The sequence below is a fragment of the Stigmatopora nigra genome, chromosome 2 (genome assembly GCF_051989575.1).
Source record: "Stigmatopora nigra isolate UIUO_SnigA chromosome 2, RoL_Snig_1.1, whole genome shotgun sequence".
In the NCBI taxonomy this organism is placed as follows: Eukaryota; Metazoa; Chordata; class Actinopteri; order Syngnathiformes; family Syngnathidae; genus Stigmatopora; species Stigmatopora nigra.
In genome coordinates, this window is record NC_135509.1 from 18,783,199 (window position 1) to 18,800,112 (window position 16,914).

The following is a 16,914-nucleotide window of genomic DNA, read 5'->3' on the forward strand; positions in this document are numbered from 1 at the left end:
CACATTGATGGGTCTAATTCTGAGGTTTTGCCACAATACGTTAGATTTCGTTATTAAAATAGGGGAAAAGAACAGCACGAAAAGGTTGTTTGACTGAAAGAGGTTTTTGCGCTTCTCTGGCCAATTGGTCAACTGTGCTTTAATGTGGATAGGGTTTTGATAAGTGTAGCTAGAAGAGCCATTGTCCAATTAGCAGTACTGTCTTGACAACCTCAAGTCGTCCAACCAGCTCTCAGCCTTTTGGTGACAAGCCAATAAGGAGGAAGAGACGAGATCTGCAGAGGTGACATCACTCGAAGGGGACTCTCTTGTTGAAAACAACGGTGAGCCACAAGCAGTTCGCATTGATGGGTCTAATTCTGAGGTTTTGCCACAATACTTTAGATTTCGTTATTAAAATAGGGGAAAAGAACAGCACGAAAAGGTTGTTTGACTGAAAGAGGTTTTTGCGCTTCTCTGGCCAATTGGTCAACTGTGCTTTAATGTGGATAGGGTTTTGATAAGTGTAGCTAGAAGAGCCATTGTCCAATTAGCAGTACTGTCTTGACAACCTCAAGTCGTCCAACCAGCTCTCAGCCTTTTGGTGACAAGCCAATAAGGAGGAAGAGACGAGATCTGCAGAGGTGACATCACTCGAAGGGGACTCTCTTGTTGAAAACAACGGTGAGCCACAAGCAGTTCGCATTGATGGGTCTAATTCTGAGGTTTTGCCACAATACGTTAGATTTCGTTATTAAAATAGGGGAAAAGAACAGCACGAAAAGGTTGTTTGACTGAAAGAGGTTTTTGCGCTTCTCTGGCCAATTGGTCAACTGTGCTTTAATGTGGATAGGGTTTTGATAAGTGTAGCTAGAAGAGCCATTGTCCAATTAGCAGTACTGTCTTGACAACCTCAAGTCGTCCAACCAGCTCTCAGCCTTTTGGTGACAAGCCAATAAGGAGGAAGAGACGAGATCTGCAGAGGTGACATCACTCGAAGGGGACTCTCTTGTTGAAAACAACGGTGAGCCACAAGCAGTTCGCATTGATGGGTCTAATTCTGAGGTTTTGCCACAATACGTTAGATTTCGTTATTAAAATAGGGGAAAAGAACAGCACGAAAAGGTTGTTTGACTGAAAGAGGTTTTTGCGCTTCTCTGGCCAATTGGTCAACTGTGCTTTAATGTGGATAGGGTTTTGATAAGTGTAGCTAGAAGAGCCATTGTCCAATTAGCAGTACTGTCTTGACAACCTCAAGTCGTCCAACCAGCTCTCAGCCTTTTGGTGACAAGCCAATAAGGAGGAAGAGATGAGATCTGCAGAGGTGACATCACTCGAAGGGGACTCTCTTGTTGAAAACAACGGTGAGCCACAAGCAGTTCGCATTGATGGGTCTAATTCTGAGGTTTTGCCACAATACGTTAGATTTCGTTATTAAAATAGGGGAAAAGAACAGCACGAAAAGGTTGTTTGACTGAAAGAGGTTTTTGCGCTTCTCTGGCCAATTGGTCAACTGTGCTTTAATGTGGATAGAGTTTTGATAAGTGTAGCTAGAAGAGCCATTGTCCAATTAGCAGTACTGTCTTGACAACCTCAAGTCGTCCAACCAGCTCTCAGCCTTTTGGTGACAAGCCAATAAGGAGGAAGAGACGAGATCTGCAGAGGTGACATCACTCGAAGGGGACTCTCTTGTTGAAAACAACGGTGAGCCACAAGCAGTTCGCATTGATGGGTCTAATTCTGAGGTTTTGCCAAAATACGTTAGAATTCGTTATTAAAATAGGGGAAAAGAACAGCACGAAAAGGTTGTTTGACTGAAAGAGGTTTTTGCGCTTCTCTGGCCAATTGGTCAACTGTGCTTTAATGTGGATAGGGTTTTGATAAGTGTAGCTTGAAGAGCCATTGTCCAATTAGCAGTACTGTCTTGACAACCTCAAGTCGTCCAACCAGCTCTCAGCCTTTTGGTGACAAGCCAATAAGGAGGAAGAGACGAGATCTGCAGAGGTGACATCACTCGAAGGGGACTCTCTTGTTGAAAACAACGGTGAGCTACAAGCAGTTCGCATTGATGGGTCTAATTCTGAGGTTTTGCCACAATACGTTAGATTTCGTTATTAAAATAGGGGAAAAGAACAGCACGAAAAGGTTGTTTGACTGAAAGAGGTTTTTGCGCTTCTCTGGCCAATTGGTCAACTGTGCTTTAATGTGGATAGGGTTTTGATAAGTGTAGCTAGAAGAGCCATTGTCCAATTAGCAGTACTGTCTTGACAACCTCAAGTCGTCCAACCAGCTCTCAGCCTTTTGGTGACAAGCCAATAAGGAGGAAGAGACGAGATCTGCAGAGGTGACATCACTCGAAGGGGACTCTCTTGTTGAAAACAACGGTGAGCCACAAGCAGTTCGCATTGATGGGTCTAATTCTGAGGTTTTGCCACAATACGTTAGATTTCGTTATTAAAATAGGGGAAAAGAACAGCACGAAAAGGTTGTTTGACTGAAAGAGGTTTTTGCGCTTCTCTGGCCAATTGGTCAACTGTGCTTTAATGTGGATAGGGTTTTGATAAGTGTAGCTTGAAGAGCCATTGTCCAATTAGCAGTACTGTCTTGACAACCTCAAGTCGTCCAACCAGCTCTCAGCCTTTTGGTGACAAGCCAATAAGGAGGAAGAGACGAGATCTGCAGAGGTGACATCACTCGAAGGGGACTCTCTTGTTGAAAACAACGGTGAGCTACAAGCAGTTCGCATTGATGGGTCTAATTCTGAGGTTTTGCCACAATACGTTAGATTTCGTCATTAAAATAGGGGAAAAGAACAGCACGAAAAGGTTGTTTGACTGAAAGAGGTTTTTGCGCTTCTCTGGCCAATTGCTCAACTGTGCTTTAATGTGGATAGGGTTTTGATAAGTGTAGCTAGAAGAGCCATTGTCCAACCAGCAGATGTATATTTTTTAAAGTTCTTCCCAGGAAAAATGTCTTGATTGTATCATCACCAGAGGGATATATATAAAATATTTCAGTGGCACATATATGGAATAATCAAACTAGCATGTTATGGTTAGTGTGGCGCACGCATGGAACTAAAACACCAACCAATACAGGGTATCAGGATTTTGGGGGAATTGAACCTTTAAGAGTCTAAGTAGAATGTGTGTGCAGAGTACTATAGACGGGTATAAAAATTCACAAAAATAAGAGGGCATTCATTATCAAAATATTACTGATTCTTTAACAAACTATTTGATCCATTTTTAGCAACAACTAGACATGAATTAATTGTCAGCAATAAAAAGAAAAACGAAAAGAAAATACAATGGTACCTCTACATACGAGCAGCTCTACCTACGAGTAAAATTGAGCAAATAATTTGCTCTAGATACGAGAAAAATCTCGAGGCGAGTAAGCCAGGTGGCAATGACATGAGAGGCTGTTTATCATTGTAGCGCACTGTCTTTTTTGCCACATCTCTTTCGTGTATAACATATATCTGCAAGCACTGAACAATTTCTTCAAACGAGTTTCTCCTACACATGGACGAGAAAATGCACAACGCGCAGGCAAAGAGAGGGCTTTCTGGGTAATGAAGTATACTTGTTTATGTTATGTTACAAGCATGTTGCCGTGCAACAACTCCCCACCCCTCTCTATCCCCTTTGCGAAATACGTCTAATTGTAATACTATTAAACACATACATAGTACATAGTACTATTAAACCACTAGTTATTTGTTACTTAGTTAATAGATAGCGAATCAGAACAAATAAAAATGTTTTTCCAATCCAATATCCTGTTTTTAGTGTTTTTTTCAGATGGTTGGAACAAATTAATTTGTTTTTAGTTCATTCCGATGGAAAACGTTCACTTAAGTAATGAGTAAATCGACATACGAGCTCAGTCCAGCTACGAGTTAAGCTCGTATCTCGAGGTACCACTGTACTAAAGCTTGCTTGTGTTGAGGAAGCAAGTCTGTACGCAAACTCGGGTTGTCCTGTCTAGAATTTGTGGAGCGCGGTTCTGCGAGTTCTACAGGTACCTCAATAACGCTGCTCGCTCGTTTTTTTTAATGAATTTTATTTCCCTAGGCGGCAGAGCAGAGGGGGAAAAAAATCCAAAAACAAACCCAAAAATGTATTAATATGAAAAACGAAGGGGAAAAAAATAATTCAAAAAACAATCAGAGAAAATATAATTTCAAAAACAAAGAAAAAAATAATTCACAAAACAACCCGAGGAAAAAAATTATTTGAAAAACGAAGAGGATTTTTTTTTTATTTAAAAAACAATCCAAGAAAAAAAGAACATGAATTAAAAAAAAACAACCCCAAAAATTAATTAATTTGAAAAACGGCCATGGCTTTTTATTTTTTATTTTTAAGGTGAATGCAATAAGCTTCCGTAAAAAAAATGAGCTGCGGTTTTCTAACTAAGATAAGACAGTCAGAGAAAGGCCAAGTTGGTGTATAATTAATGGCACCTAATATTCAAATACCGACACTAAGCGGAGGCAAATTTCTTGTGCAGATATCTAAAGCGTTGCAAACCAACCTCCTAAGTAGTGCGAGTAGTGGGATTATTTATGAAAAAATAATAATAAAAACAAAAATTGAATATTGACATTATGAATAGTACTGGATTAGCCTAGTCTTAAAACAAGGTAAATATTAGAAGGCAGTACAACAGCGGTGACACTGCCTTAAGCATCTTAGGTGAATGACAAATTCCAAAAAGTATGATGTAAAAGGTAAATAGATGACTCAAAAAACTAAGATACTGGAACTAAAAATAGAACACCAAGCTATATTTAGCACCTGCACATTTGATTAAAGCGTTAAATTTACTCATGGCTGATAAAATACAGGATATAAAGAAAGCAAACAAAGGTAACAATGTTCGGAATTTTTGAAGTTAAATTAAATTACTGTATGAGGCTTCAGGAAAAGTATAATGCAATCTAATTTAAGAGGAAGTAAACTATAAAAGGAAAGGCAAATAATGCTTCGTGTTGGGGATTTTTACACTAACATAGTTGGGATTGATCAATATTTATACTCCAACTACTCAAATCCAAATCTTAAAAGGGGGCAAAAATAAATTCTATAAGTCAATCATAACGCAATTAAATTGAGCTCCTTCAGCCAGGGTAAACAATATTGCAATAGTCATTTTCATTAATAACTACTTCTGTTCTGATAATAAACATAACAAAAATGGGCATGAAAACCCAGTTTACCGCATTTTTCAGGGCTTTCAAAATTCAAACAAAGAAAAGGGTAAACTTAAGTCACTTAAGTCATTTTCCAATGTTTTAAACTGTGGCATGCACAGGCCAAATTGGATGGTGTCGCAAATCAACAATGATATTGCCGCCGTATTTTTTTTGGGTTTGTTTATGAAACAAGTTTTAAAATGAATTTATTTCATTTCAAATCATTCTGGAAAAAGTAGGTTTGGAAATATGACATGGCGTGTGTGACAGCATATGAGGCAAGCAAGTACCCTCTCTCGGCCAATAATATCGAGAGCGGTAAGCACTGAGAAAAGCTGTCTGCAGGATGCTACTTCTTGGTTCTAAAATGTACAGGTACTTGATCTGTTACAAAAACTAATTTTAAAAAGGGGATATTATTTTATTTTATATAGTTTAACTTTTCAATATAGCTGTGTTATTTTTACGTCATTTGACAACATATCGTTTTGCATAGTGGCCAAAATCTACAAACTTTTTGTCGTTGAATCATTTTATTTCGTAATGTTTGAAGCCTGAAATGTGGCGAAAGGTTGGAAAGTTCAAGGGAGTGAATACTTTCACAAGGCACTGTAGAACACTAGGTTAATTTTTTTGTAGTGTTCCAAGAGTAGACTTGGAAGCTTTCCAAACAGCATTTACGCAAGATTGCGATCACGAAGACCATTAGAATTCAGCACAGAAATCTTAGAAAGGTGCTTTAGACTCATTCATGAAGAATACTTTTGCACGCATGCACACACTCGTTGAAAGATTGGTTCAATCTTCCAGTCTTTTTGCACTTCATTAATATGAAAGAGTTGAACTTAGACTTACTTGGTCGGCAGAATTAAAGGTGGCTGTGTCACTAGTTTATCATCTTTCTTCTCCCTAATGTCTCGAGGAGGACGCATTTTGGGCCTTTCCTTCTCATCTCGCTTTATCCTGTCCCTTTCCCACTCTTCCTTCCGCCTCATTCGTTCTTTATCCCGCTCTCTCTCTCGCTCCCGTTCCCGTTGCCGACGCTCCCTCTCTCTGTGATCTCGCTCCCGTTCCCGATCTCTGTGCCTCTCCCGAGGGTCTCGTTCCCTTTCGCGCTCCTGGATTGGTAAAAAATAATAATAATAAAAATTAAAATCATTCAAATAATAATAAATTGTTATTTTTAACAACAATCTAAGTAGGGCTATCCAATTTTTGTGTGTGATAAAACTAATTGTAAAGCCATACAAATTCTGTTTTGGGTCTGCACAGTTAAGCTTACTTAAAGGTAATGTACTGTGAGAAAAGCAACATTGTAATGTTCTGAGGGACTGTTCAAAATTATGTATATATTTTTATGGACCGATGACCAAGTTGAGCAGATTTTTTTTTTAAATAAAAAAAAAAACCCAAAAAGCTTGTTTTAAAATTGCTAAACCTCAATCATCCATTCATTTTGCTTTCCGCTTAAGACAAGGGTAGCATGGGAGCTGGATCATATCCCAGCCAAATCTACGCAGTAGGTGGAGGACACCTTGAATTGGTTGCCAGCCAATTGCAGGGCACGAGACAAACAATTATTGATGCTCACACTCAAACATAGGGACAATTTACAAGTAGTTTACCATGCATATTATTGGGATGTGGGAAGAACTGCTACTGCGACAGTAAATGTCCTGAATATGGCCATACATACAGTAATCTAATCTAAGAACCCGGCCGGGTAATTTGATAAAACCCACAAAAGCAATGAGGAGAACATGCAAACCTCGATACAAGTAGGTAGAAAGCGACCCAGGATTGAACTGTGAGGTGGACTTGCTAACCACTCGAATGCACTGCCACCCTAAACCTTAATCAATAGGATTAAAAGGTACATCAAGCCCTCAATTTTTGCAGATAATGTAGGCCAGACATGGCCCTGAAAATCAAGAAACCGAAGTAGGATCACCCCTATTATTACTACCATACTATGTTTTTGCGCTTATACAAAAATTACACAAGTACAATTATCAAGAAGAGTATTTATTAAATATTATTTATAATTTTTGAAAAAAATAATGTATCAATATCTATCTATATATCTAAATGTATGCATATAAAAGAAAAAATGTAAATATTCCAAATACTGTACTCAGTGAAAATTATTCTTCCCCGCTTGATATAAATCCAGATAAAACAGGTTATCATCTAGTTGACAGGCAGCAAGCATTTGTTCTAGTTTTTTAAAGAATGACAACGGCCAAACTTGTCAATTAAGACTAGCTTTACCATGAAGGCAACCAGCAGCATCCCCACACAGGATCAGGCGATCCATGTGAACCCTGGAACCTTCGGTTCATTTTTTAACAAGAATTTCCGGGAAGACATCCTCTTCCAAAAAACTTGCTCTGGGAGATAACCATTCTAACTCTTCAGTTATATTAGGGAGCTCTTCCTCAACGTACTGTGTCACTGCCCGTTCCAGCTGGTTTTCAAGGCAGACTTCGCTCGCCGCCAGCACGCCGGCCGCTCGAGGCAGCGCACCTACTCCATCCTTGGTTCGCTGTTGCTACGCTTTTCAACGTAAGTACCCGCTCCACATTGAGAACGTGGCGGTGGCTTCAATAATGATTCTTCCACAGGACGCTCGGGAGGCATTTTAAACATTTTAAACGACGATTCAAAATCCAAAGCGTTGTCTGCATTCAAGTGCGAATGTGCGCGATGGGCAATTAATTTGCAACAAAACAGAAGAAAGCAAGATCTTGCACTACTTGGCCTTTTACAATATGCATTGCGTCATTCTTCCGCGGTGAAATTCTTCTTCTTTGGCTGCCACCCAATTCAGTGCCAAATCTAGCCAGCACTTAGCCCATTGATGGCGATAGACGCCCAATCCATTTAAACGAGGACTGAAAGCTACCAGCTCAAAGATTGGATATCTATTGCAGTAAATGAGTTAAGTGGAGAATGGCAAAAAGAAAATAAATAAATAAAAAGGGCATGAAGCATTAAGATAAGATTTATTTAAAAAGTCCCACGCAATGGGGTAATTGAACAGCCTGTGTTAATCAACAAAAGAATGGAGAATACTTACGTTATAGTGATAAGGAAGAGGAGCTTCTGTATACTGCACTCTGAAGTTTTCATACTGCCCACCTCGCCACAGCGGGTCCATTTCATACTCATAGTATGGATCAGCGTATTGGTCACTGCAAACATTACAGAAATGCAATGAAATCAATAGTAATGGTTTACTTTAGAAAACTGTATTTCATTATGAATATAGCAAAACAATGGGTTGATAATTAAAGGTTCTAAAAAAAAAAAAAAAAAAAAAAGAGTAGTCTATACTTACCCATATATTGGTTCTCTCATGTCGATTTCACTGGAAGAGAAAATGCAGTGTTAAAAAAAAACAAATGTTGTTTTTCCTCCAAAAGTACATTTAGGAAAAAAAAGCTCCATTATTGGTGTAAATTGTGTAGATGTCATTTAGTTAACTACAAAATCCAATAAACACTGGTGACGACCTAGTGATACAGATTGGACAAAGTCACAAGTAAGCAAGTTTCTCAACCATCAAGCGTAATTTGATGTTTTTTTCTCTCAACTAACCTTAATTTGGCATTGGCATAAGTATCCTGTCAAAGGTTGTCAAAAGTATTGAAAAGTATGTGTTGCTAAAGAAATTCTGTATCCGGATAAGATAGTTTTGCACTTCCATTAGTTACCAGTTATTTTGAGGGTTAGGGCTAGGGTTAAGGAGATTCGCATTTTCCTCTTTAATAATAATTTTAAAAATATATAACAGTGGTACTTATATCTATATCGAAAATATTCAGGTTAGGAAAAGCTCCAAGGGGGATTTTTTTTGTCTCTAGATACTCAACAAATTAGTGTTATGAAATGTGAAATCTAAAATATTCAAACATCCTCTAGTAGCGTTCTGAATTTTATTTTGAAATTGCCACAGTAGAGTTGCTCTGCCATGTACTATTAATGGGGTAAGAGCCACCGATGGAAAATGAGCGTGACTGTCCAACAAGAAAGCCCCCTTTTCGGGCACTTTCTAATTTTTTTCTGGGACTGTGACGCCGGTGCTCAGTTTCTGATTTGTGCCTCCCATTTTCGTCCGTCAGATTTTCTACCACTACCACCTCGTTGTTTTTCTCAGTGTGCTTAATGCTAGTTCATTCTTCACTCCTCATTATGGCCCAGAAAGTTAGGCTGAGTGAAAAGAAGTATCAAACTGAAAAGCGTTCGAGTCGTGCTATCGCCAAGCTCACCAAAGACTATAATCGTTGATTGATATTTCACAAAACGTAACAATATTTTAAGTTGTGTTTACATGCGTATATTTAATCAGCTGCCAATTTTTTTTCTCCCCTAGCCCTCATTTGCCTAACCCTCCCAATGGAAAATGTCTTTGCATGTCTTATCAAATTTTACTGGCTTAAGAAATCGTTTTCCTATATTTTTTTCCGCTTTTATAAATTTCTCAAATATTCCATATATATTCATATTACAGGATTTCAGGGACCGTATTGGAATCTTAGAACAGGTTGGAATGAATTAAAGTACATGCAAAATGCGTTTCTGCTTACGAAAAATCCAAGTACGAAAATACTGGAACAAATTAATTTCATAAGTAGAGGTACCACAGTTTTTAGTATTAAAAAAAATTTGTAACATATTTTTGGGACAATAGTAAGCGAATTATGACTTAACTTCTGAATCTATTTTAGCTCCAACAGCTTTCAATGTAATGGACTTCAAAATCCTCACCACAACTTTGTATAGTGTCTGTCAACCAACATTTGTCGCATATTCCAATAAGGGATTTCGTCTAACACGAGTCTCGCTAATTTCTACATTGAAGTGTACGCCTAGTCAAGTGTGGTCACGTGTTACCAATCAATGACATTAGACAACATGTCTATTCTTCACTTTAAACACCTAAATTAGGCACATTTAAAGAATTAATTTTAAATAATTAGTGAAGCAAATGAATTTCATCATACTCTCTGATGATGCGGTAGCTGCGTTCTCTAAAAAACTCATTCTCCTTGTCAAGTTCTCTTTCATCTTCTCCAATTGTCACGTTGAAACGTTTCTCCTCAAAGTCAGGCTCCTGTTCCTTTCGAATGGTGGCCTTTTTCAACATCTGAAAGAGACAGCAATCGTAATAGTTTAAAACAAATACATAAGTAAACTGACAGAAAGACCAATATTTCACAAGTGAGAGCAAGGTTATTGAGCTAACGGAGGAATTACAATATGTATCCAAATACAATTGCGTAAGGGCAATTTTAAGCACCCCAATAGAAAAAAAAGAATGAATATTTTATAGAAACTTTGCCAAATATCCAGCTTGAATTCTGTAAAAAAAAATTTCAGATATACTAGTTCAGGGGTCAGCAACCTTTTTGACCGAGAGACCCCTAAACAATTCACATTTATAAATGTAATTACCAGCCTTAAACAGAACTCGAAAATGGAATAAATGCATACATTTTTTTGTCATTTTAAAGTATAATGAGTATCTCAGTTCTTTTAATAACAATGACACGCTGTTGCTAATCAATGAGAGTATATGCAGCAGGCGCAAGGAAGTCTAATGAAAAAATAAATTTGGACTAAAACAGCGTTAGTTAAGCTCCTATTAAATTGTGATGTGCCAATGCAAAGCTACCATTGGTCAATGGAGCGGCACCTGAATTTTTCAGAACCACTTTCAGTGTTCTCGTTACCTCTGCGTCCTGCGTCTGATACGCACAGCTTTTCTTCCAGACGCACAATTTCAAGTAATGTGCTTTTTTCGGACGCAAAGAAATTTTTATCAAAAAAAAAACCAAAACACATATATCCGATAGCAAACCAATTTATTCCACATAATCTTTGCGAAATAATTCTCGCGAGACTAGCAGACACTAGCAGACGAAGGAGAGAAAGCGATAGCAAGAGTTTCGTAATAGTGTAAGAAAGATAAAAAATGTTTCAGAAAAAGCAAAACAGTCTGGATAGTTATTTCGCAGTTAAAAATACAACTAGTAAGAAAAGAACTGCAGAAGATTTGATCGATGATCATGAAGCAAAACGGGGGAAGCAAGGAAAAATACGCACATTTCAAAAGACTTTTGGCTGCAAAGAGAGGAGGATCTACGAGCTGAAAGACTAGTACAATGATAAATAAACCCTAACCCTAAACCATATAATAAATAAATTAAATCTGAATGTTTATATATCGTTGTTTATGTTTTATTTGCATCCGTAGTATGTTGGGACTCGTGACAAGTTTCCTGGGACGCACAGTTTTCAGACAAGCGAATCCCTGGGACTCGCAGTGTGCCAATTGTAAACTTATCACTGACTTTAATGTGCCATCGCGAGCCTCACATTGGTCAATGTAGTGGACCTTATTGGTGTGCTTTGCTCACCACTGGGTTCCACATTTTAGCTAACAGGTTAGTGGAAAGCCCTATCCACTAATCAAAAGAGACAAGTGACTCGCATGCCACAGGTTTCTGTTTTGTGGAAGCCCCGACCTTCAGTAGTTTTCCAGTTTTGACACATGAGGAAGTTACCTCTTTGGCATGCCTGAGGCCCCTTTCCCACGCACTTTCTGAAGGAGATTCAACGGGTGGTGGCGGAGGAGGGAGCTCCTCTATTGCAGGTGTAGCCTGGAAAAAAGGTGCGCTCATTTTGTATTAACAAAACATTGTGCAAACAAGTAGCGAGGTAAAAATTGAAGATTGCGCTACCCACGCTTGTGATTCAGTTCCAATTTTCTAATGGCATGCGATATATTGTTGTGCAACATGAGCAATGTCAGCAATGTTAGAATACAAAAATATATTCAGTGTTTGAACTCATGTTGATTAAATGAGGACTATGCAAAAAAAAAATACCCTGAATGACACTGCTGAAAAACAGTTTCAGTATTTAAACGGTAACACAATGGAATCTTTTTTTAAAAAAATTATTTAGCACTTGAAGGACTGTTACCCCATATATTAAGTTCCGTGGGAGGAAAACTAGATGTATGCCATGTAATATAAAAATCATTCTAAAAGATTGAAAGTTAAATAGTGATACCTTGAGATAAAAGCTTAATGCGTTTGGGGACGCAGCTCACATGACAGTTTACCCATATCTCAAATCAATTTCCATGGAAAATGACTTAATACAAATCGATCCATTCCCACCCTCTAAAAAATACCAAAAAACAAGATATTACATAGGAAAAACATATTTTTATTTGTTCTAATTCACCGCAAAGGGGTTGAAGAAAACTTTGATTTGGCTCAATAACGTTTGTGACAAAGATAAAGTCAGGACTTTGGGAAGGCCATTCGAAAACGTTAATTCTAACCTGAGTTAGCCATTCCATTACCACTTTTTATGTGTGTTTGGGGTCATTGTCCTGTCGGAACACCCAACTACGCCCAAGACCCAATCTTTGGGCTGATGACTTAAGGTTATCTTGAAGAATTTGAAGGTAATCCTCCTTCATTATCCCATTTACTCTCTGTAAAGCACCAGTTCCATTGGTAGCAAACCGCCCCAAAGCATAATACTACCACCACCGTGTTTGATGAAAGGCATGGTGTACTTGGGGTTAAAGGCCTCCCCTTTTCTCCTCCAAACATATTGCTGGGCATTGTGGCCAAACTGCCATAAGGTGCCACTTTTAAAGTAAAGGCTTCCGTCTTGCACGGAAGCCTCTCAATCCATGGAGATACAAAACACACTTGATTGTGGACACTGACATTTGTGGTCCAGTAGCTTCTAATTCTTGGCAGATCTGCTTTTTAGTGATTCTCAGTTTAAGCTTCACCCTCCTGACCAATTTTCTCTCAGCAGGAGGTGATAGCTTGCGTTTCCTTCCTGATCGTGGCAGTGACAAAACAGTGCCATGCACGTTATACTTACAGACAATTGTTTGCACTGTTGCTATTGGGATCTGCATCTTCTTTGAAAAGGTTCCAAGTGACTTTCCTGACTTGTTCAAGTCAAGGATTCGTTTTTTCAGATCCATGCTGAGCTCCTTTGACTTTCCCATTGCAGCGTTTGTGGGCGTTTGCATCCAATGAACCCTATTTAAATTGCCTCAGAGAAGTCACCAGCTGCAGTCACTCATAATCACTCACAAGAAGTTAAGAGGCCATGCTATGAAGCTCATTTCACTGACAACTTTCTAAGTCATCAAAAATGCTAATTCGTGTTGATGTATGTAAGTTTTTGACCCAGCAGATTTGGGTTTTTTTTCTGTTATCCCATGATGAAGTCCTAAAAGAACCAAACTACTTGATTTTTTTTGTGACAAAGTAGTATCGGTTCCAATCACTTTATCAGAGAAAAATCAGAGTTGTAGAAATAACTGGAAACTCAAGAGAGCCATGACATGTTCTTCACAGGTGTATGTCAACTTTTGGCCACAACTGAATATTTACAAATTATGCAAATACCCACTCTAAAGACCAAAGAAGAGACACTTACCCAAGAATTGTTTGGAATAAGTGGGACAGGTCCTCCAGGCTGTGCTCCATTAGGCGAGAAGATGTCTGGTTTAGTGATGAGGGAATAGTTACCTTTGTCATTGACCCCAGGGTGGATGAACCGGCAGTTCATACCCCAAGTACAATTTCCTGGAAAAACAAAATAGAGTGAAAATAGACCACTTCCCCTTTTTCCACCATATTTTTGTAAAGATTCCAATTAGTGTCAGGATTCACTCAATTGAAAAAACAAACTTCCATTAAAAGCGTTATTGTTACTGTCAAGCATGTTAACTATCAGTGAGGGACAAGCAATTATAGTACAGTCATACATTCATAACTCTATTTACAAGTGCCTCTTGGTACAACATTTTAAAATTACGATTTTTTTATATGCAAATGAGTGACTCGAGATGCGAAAAAGACCCAAGTTACGAAATTCCCCCAAAAGTATATACATTTCTTTATCCATTTTTTTTTAAACTATTGTGGCAGAGCCATTGATTATCACTTTAGAACACTGCTACCCTCTACTGGGCTCTCATTTCATCATATCAAATGCCTTTATTTTCATTATACACAGCTGCGTATAACAAAATTGGTTGTGCTGCTCCACAAAGTGCTCTTTTCACACTTATGCGAATAAAGCGCGCTACGGAAGAGGTTATTGATTGGCTAACATACTAAACTTGTCTAACGTTTTTCGTTAATTCATACTCTCCTTCCACCCACAGCCTTTATATCCCCTAAACTGGGCCCCCTGTAGCCACACCCTCAGCACAGTGCTAACTTTCATTCCTAGGCCTGAATAACCTCACCAGCAACATCTAGAGCAGGTGGCCAAACTATTTCACCGAGGGCCCCACGCATTTGGTGCAGGTTTTCATTCCAAACCATAAAGACGACAACCTTTTCAGCAATCCGGTGTCCTACAAGTGTAATCAGTGGATTGCAGCCAAGTGCTTTTGGTTTTCTGCAGAAATCTCATTGGTCAAAGTGTCTGTGCTGGATCGGTTGGAACAAAAACCTGCACACACATCGGCCCTCGAGGACCGGTTTGCCCATCCCTGATCGAGATCATTTATACAGAACTTGAAAGTTAAGACATGTCATTGCACTGAAAATAAGCGCTCATGTTTCATCTCTATGGAAGAAAAAATATAAAAATTGTGAATTACCACAAACAAGAAAAATCTTTTTTTTTTAAACTTAAAATCAGGCATAAATTCTACTGTCAGTTGCTACAAATGACAAACTCATTCACTTGCTTGAGTGTCTGGCTACTGGCCACCTTGCATCTTGAGATACCCGTTTTCCCCTTTCCGTATCTAGAAACTAAAAGAAAGCGAAAAATTCCATTGTCTGTGGGCAACATCACCTCTAAAACAGTGGTAGCTCTGAATTCAAAGAGCCATCCAAATTTGTTTGTATACAATTTCTCAAATGTGATCCAATGTTTAAAGACAAGTAACAACCAAGTGATTGATTAGTTATGTTAACATGGTCTGGGGAACGACTCACACACACACGTCATCTTTGCAAGTGGCCTTGACCAAGGCACTGAACCCTAATTTTCCCACAGTACAATGCCTTGCAAGACAGTGGCACCATTGGTTTGTGGGAATGGGTGAACTAATGTAAAGGATAATAGTAAAAATGTAGATAAATGCCTTATGTATATTGTGATTATTGATAGAACGATGATTTTTCGACATGTTCTACAGCACTTGTTTCCATCTCTCTAAATGTTTTTCTGACATTGCTTACCTTTTATGAAGAACCTGCAGATAGGACGTGGTCTGATTTTTCTATCTGACGGATCCTTGACCTCTCCTTCCTCCAAATCATCATCCTGTACATGAAATAGACACATACAATGAATAATGAAAGTTGTGAATATAGAATGTTTCAGACACCGGTCCAAGTTGAACTTCACACATTACAACCATTCAGAGCATAAAATGCTCCATTCTTACCACACACAAACAACAAGATCATCCAAAAAATAAAGAAAACATAATTTTTGTTTCATCATGTACAAAAACATCAGTCAAACTATGATCCATACTTACATCAATTTCTCCTTCATCGATTTCACCATCATCCTCTTCTTTTCTTTTATCTCTGAAAGACTCTCTGCGGGCTTTTGAGTCATCTTTCTTTCTAGATTCTCCGTCTTTGAGGGATGGGGGCAAGATTGGCTTTTTTTCACTTTTCTTTACAGTTGGCTCTTTGTTAATCTCCTCTTCCAAAGTTTTTGTGTACTCTTCATCCTCATGTGTAGGGATGTTGGGCTCCTCTGGTACCTCCTCATCATAATCCAGTTCATGTTCATCCAGCTCCCTAGAAACAGGCGGCGAGTCTACCTTAACCTTTCTTGATACAGTGGCTCTCCCCACACGGGCACGCAAAATGTCATTTTCCCTTTCTTCAACACTTTTAACCACCTTTTCTTCCTCCTCCTCCTCATCATCCTCACCATCATCCACATGAGCTCCGAGGTCTGCCGAATCCCTTCGACAGTCTCCATTCGCTTCTGATAAATCCCCCTTGCTTCCCTTGGAGAGAAACTTCTTGCCTTGTTCTGGCTCTGACTCAGGGGACTGTGGAGTGTCAAGTAGCTGATCATCAGCATCACCTAATTCATCCTCCAGGTCAGCACCCCGTTCTATATTGCCGTCGTCTTCATCATCGTCATCATCATAATCATCCCCTTCCATGAGCAGAATTGCCTCCGTCTCTTGCCCCATTCCACCAGCTGCTTCTAGAGGTTCTTCATCCTCAGGTTCAGAAATAAAGTCAGGTACAACCTCGTCTTCTTCTGCCACTGCTTGCAACGCCAGACTTCCTCCCCCAATTTCAACTATATCCCCCTCTTCATCCTCTTCTGCCAGTTCTCCATTTTCTTCATAGAGAAGCTCACTTTCTGAGAAGGCCCTATCCTCCTCGTCATCAGTTGAATCTAATAGCTCACTGTCAAAAAGGTCTTTTTCCTCCACAGGAGAATGCAAGGACCTGGTAGGGCTTTCAGGTGTATCCATTTGCGAAGGTTCTACTACAAACCAGAAACAAAAGTGCAGTGTAAGGCAAAAACAATAAAAAAAACTTTATCCTGGGAGTAAAAGGTGTGCTGCTGCATAACACATGTATTTCCATTTCTTAGTACACCCAAAGTGTAATTGTAATCAAGGCGTTACACGTCCAATCCGTTTTTACAGGTGATGGATTAGATGTCTGCACCGTCAATGG

The 16,914-nt window shown here is 38.9% G+C and overlaps 1 protein-coding gene across 6 annotated transcripts in view; it reads right to left on the reverse strand.

The window, feature by feature from the left end:
- Positions 1–16,914, reverse strand: part of zc3h18 (zinc finger CCCH-type containing 18) — a 29,168-nt gene that overhangs the window by 11,379 nt on the left and 875 nt on the right. For 5 of the 6 annotated variants that reach the window (XM_077738502.1, XM_077738492.1, XM_077738483.1 and 2 more), the window contains exons 2-9: positions 15,738–16,720; positions 15,433–15,517; positions 13,667–13,815; positions 11,752–11,847; positions 10,189–10,331; positions 8,523–8,552; positions 8,262–8,376; positions 6,038–6,300 (exon numbers count right to left, since the gene is read on the reverse strand). In XM_077738502.1, coding sequence (XP_077594628.1) covers positions 6,038–6,300; positions 8,262–8,376; positions 8,523–8,552; positions 10,189–10,331; positions 11,752–11,847; positions 13,667–13,815; positions 15,433–15,517; positions 15,738–16,706 — 1,850 coding nt within the window. In that variant the 5' untranslated portion in view covers positions 16,707–16,720. The remainder of the gene's footprint in view (positions 1–6,037; positions 6,301–8,261; positions 8,377–8,522; positions 8,553–10,188; positions 10,332–11,751; positions 11,848–13,666; positions 13,816–15,432; positions 15,518–15,737; positions 16,721–16,914) is intronic. The other variant, XM_077738475.1, reaches the window with a different exon arrangement.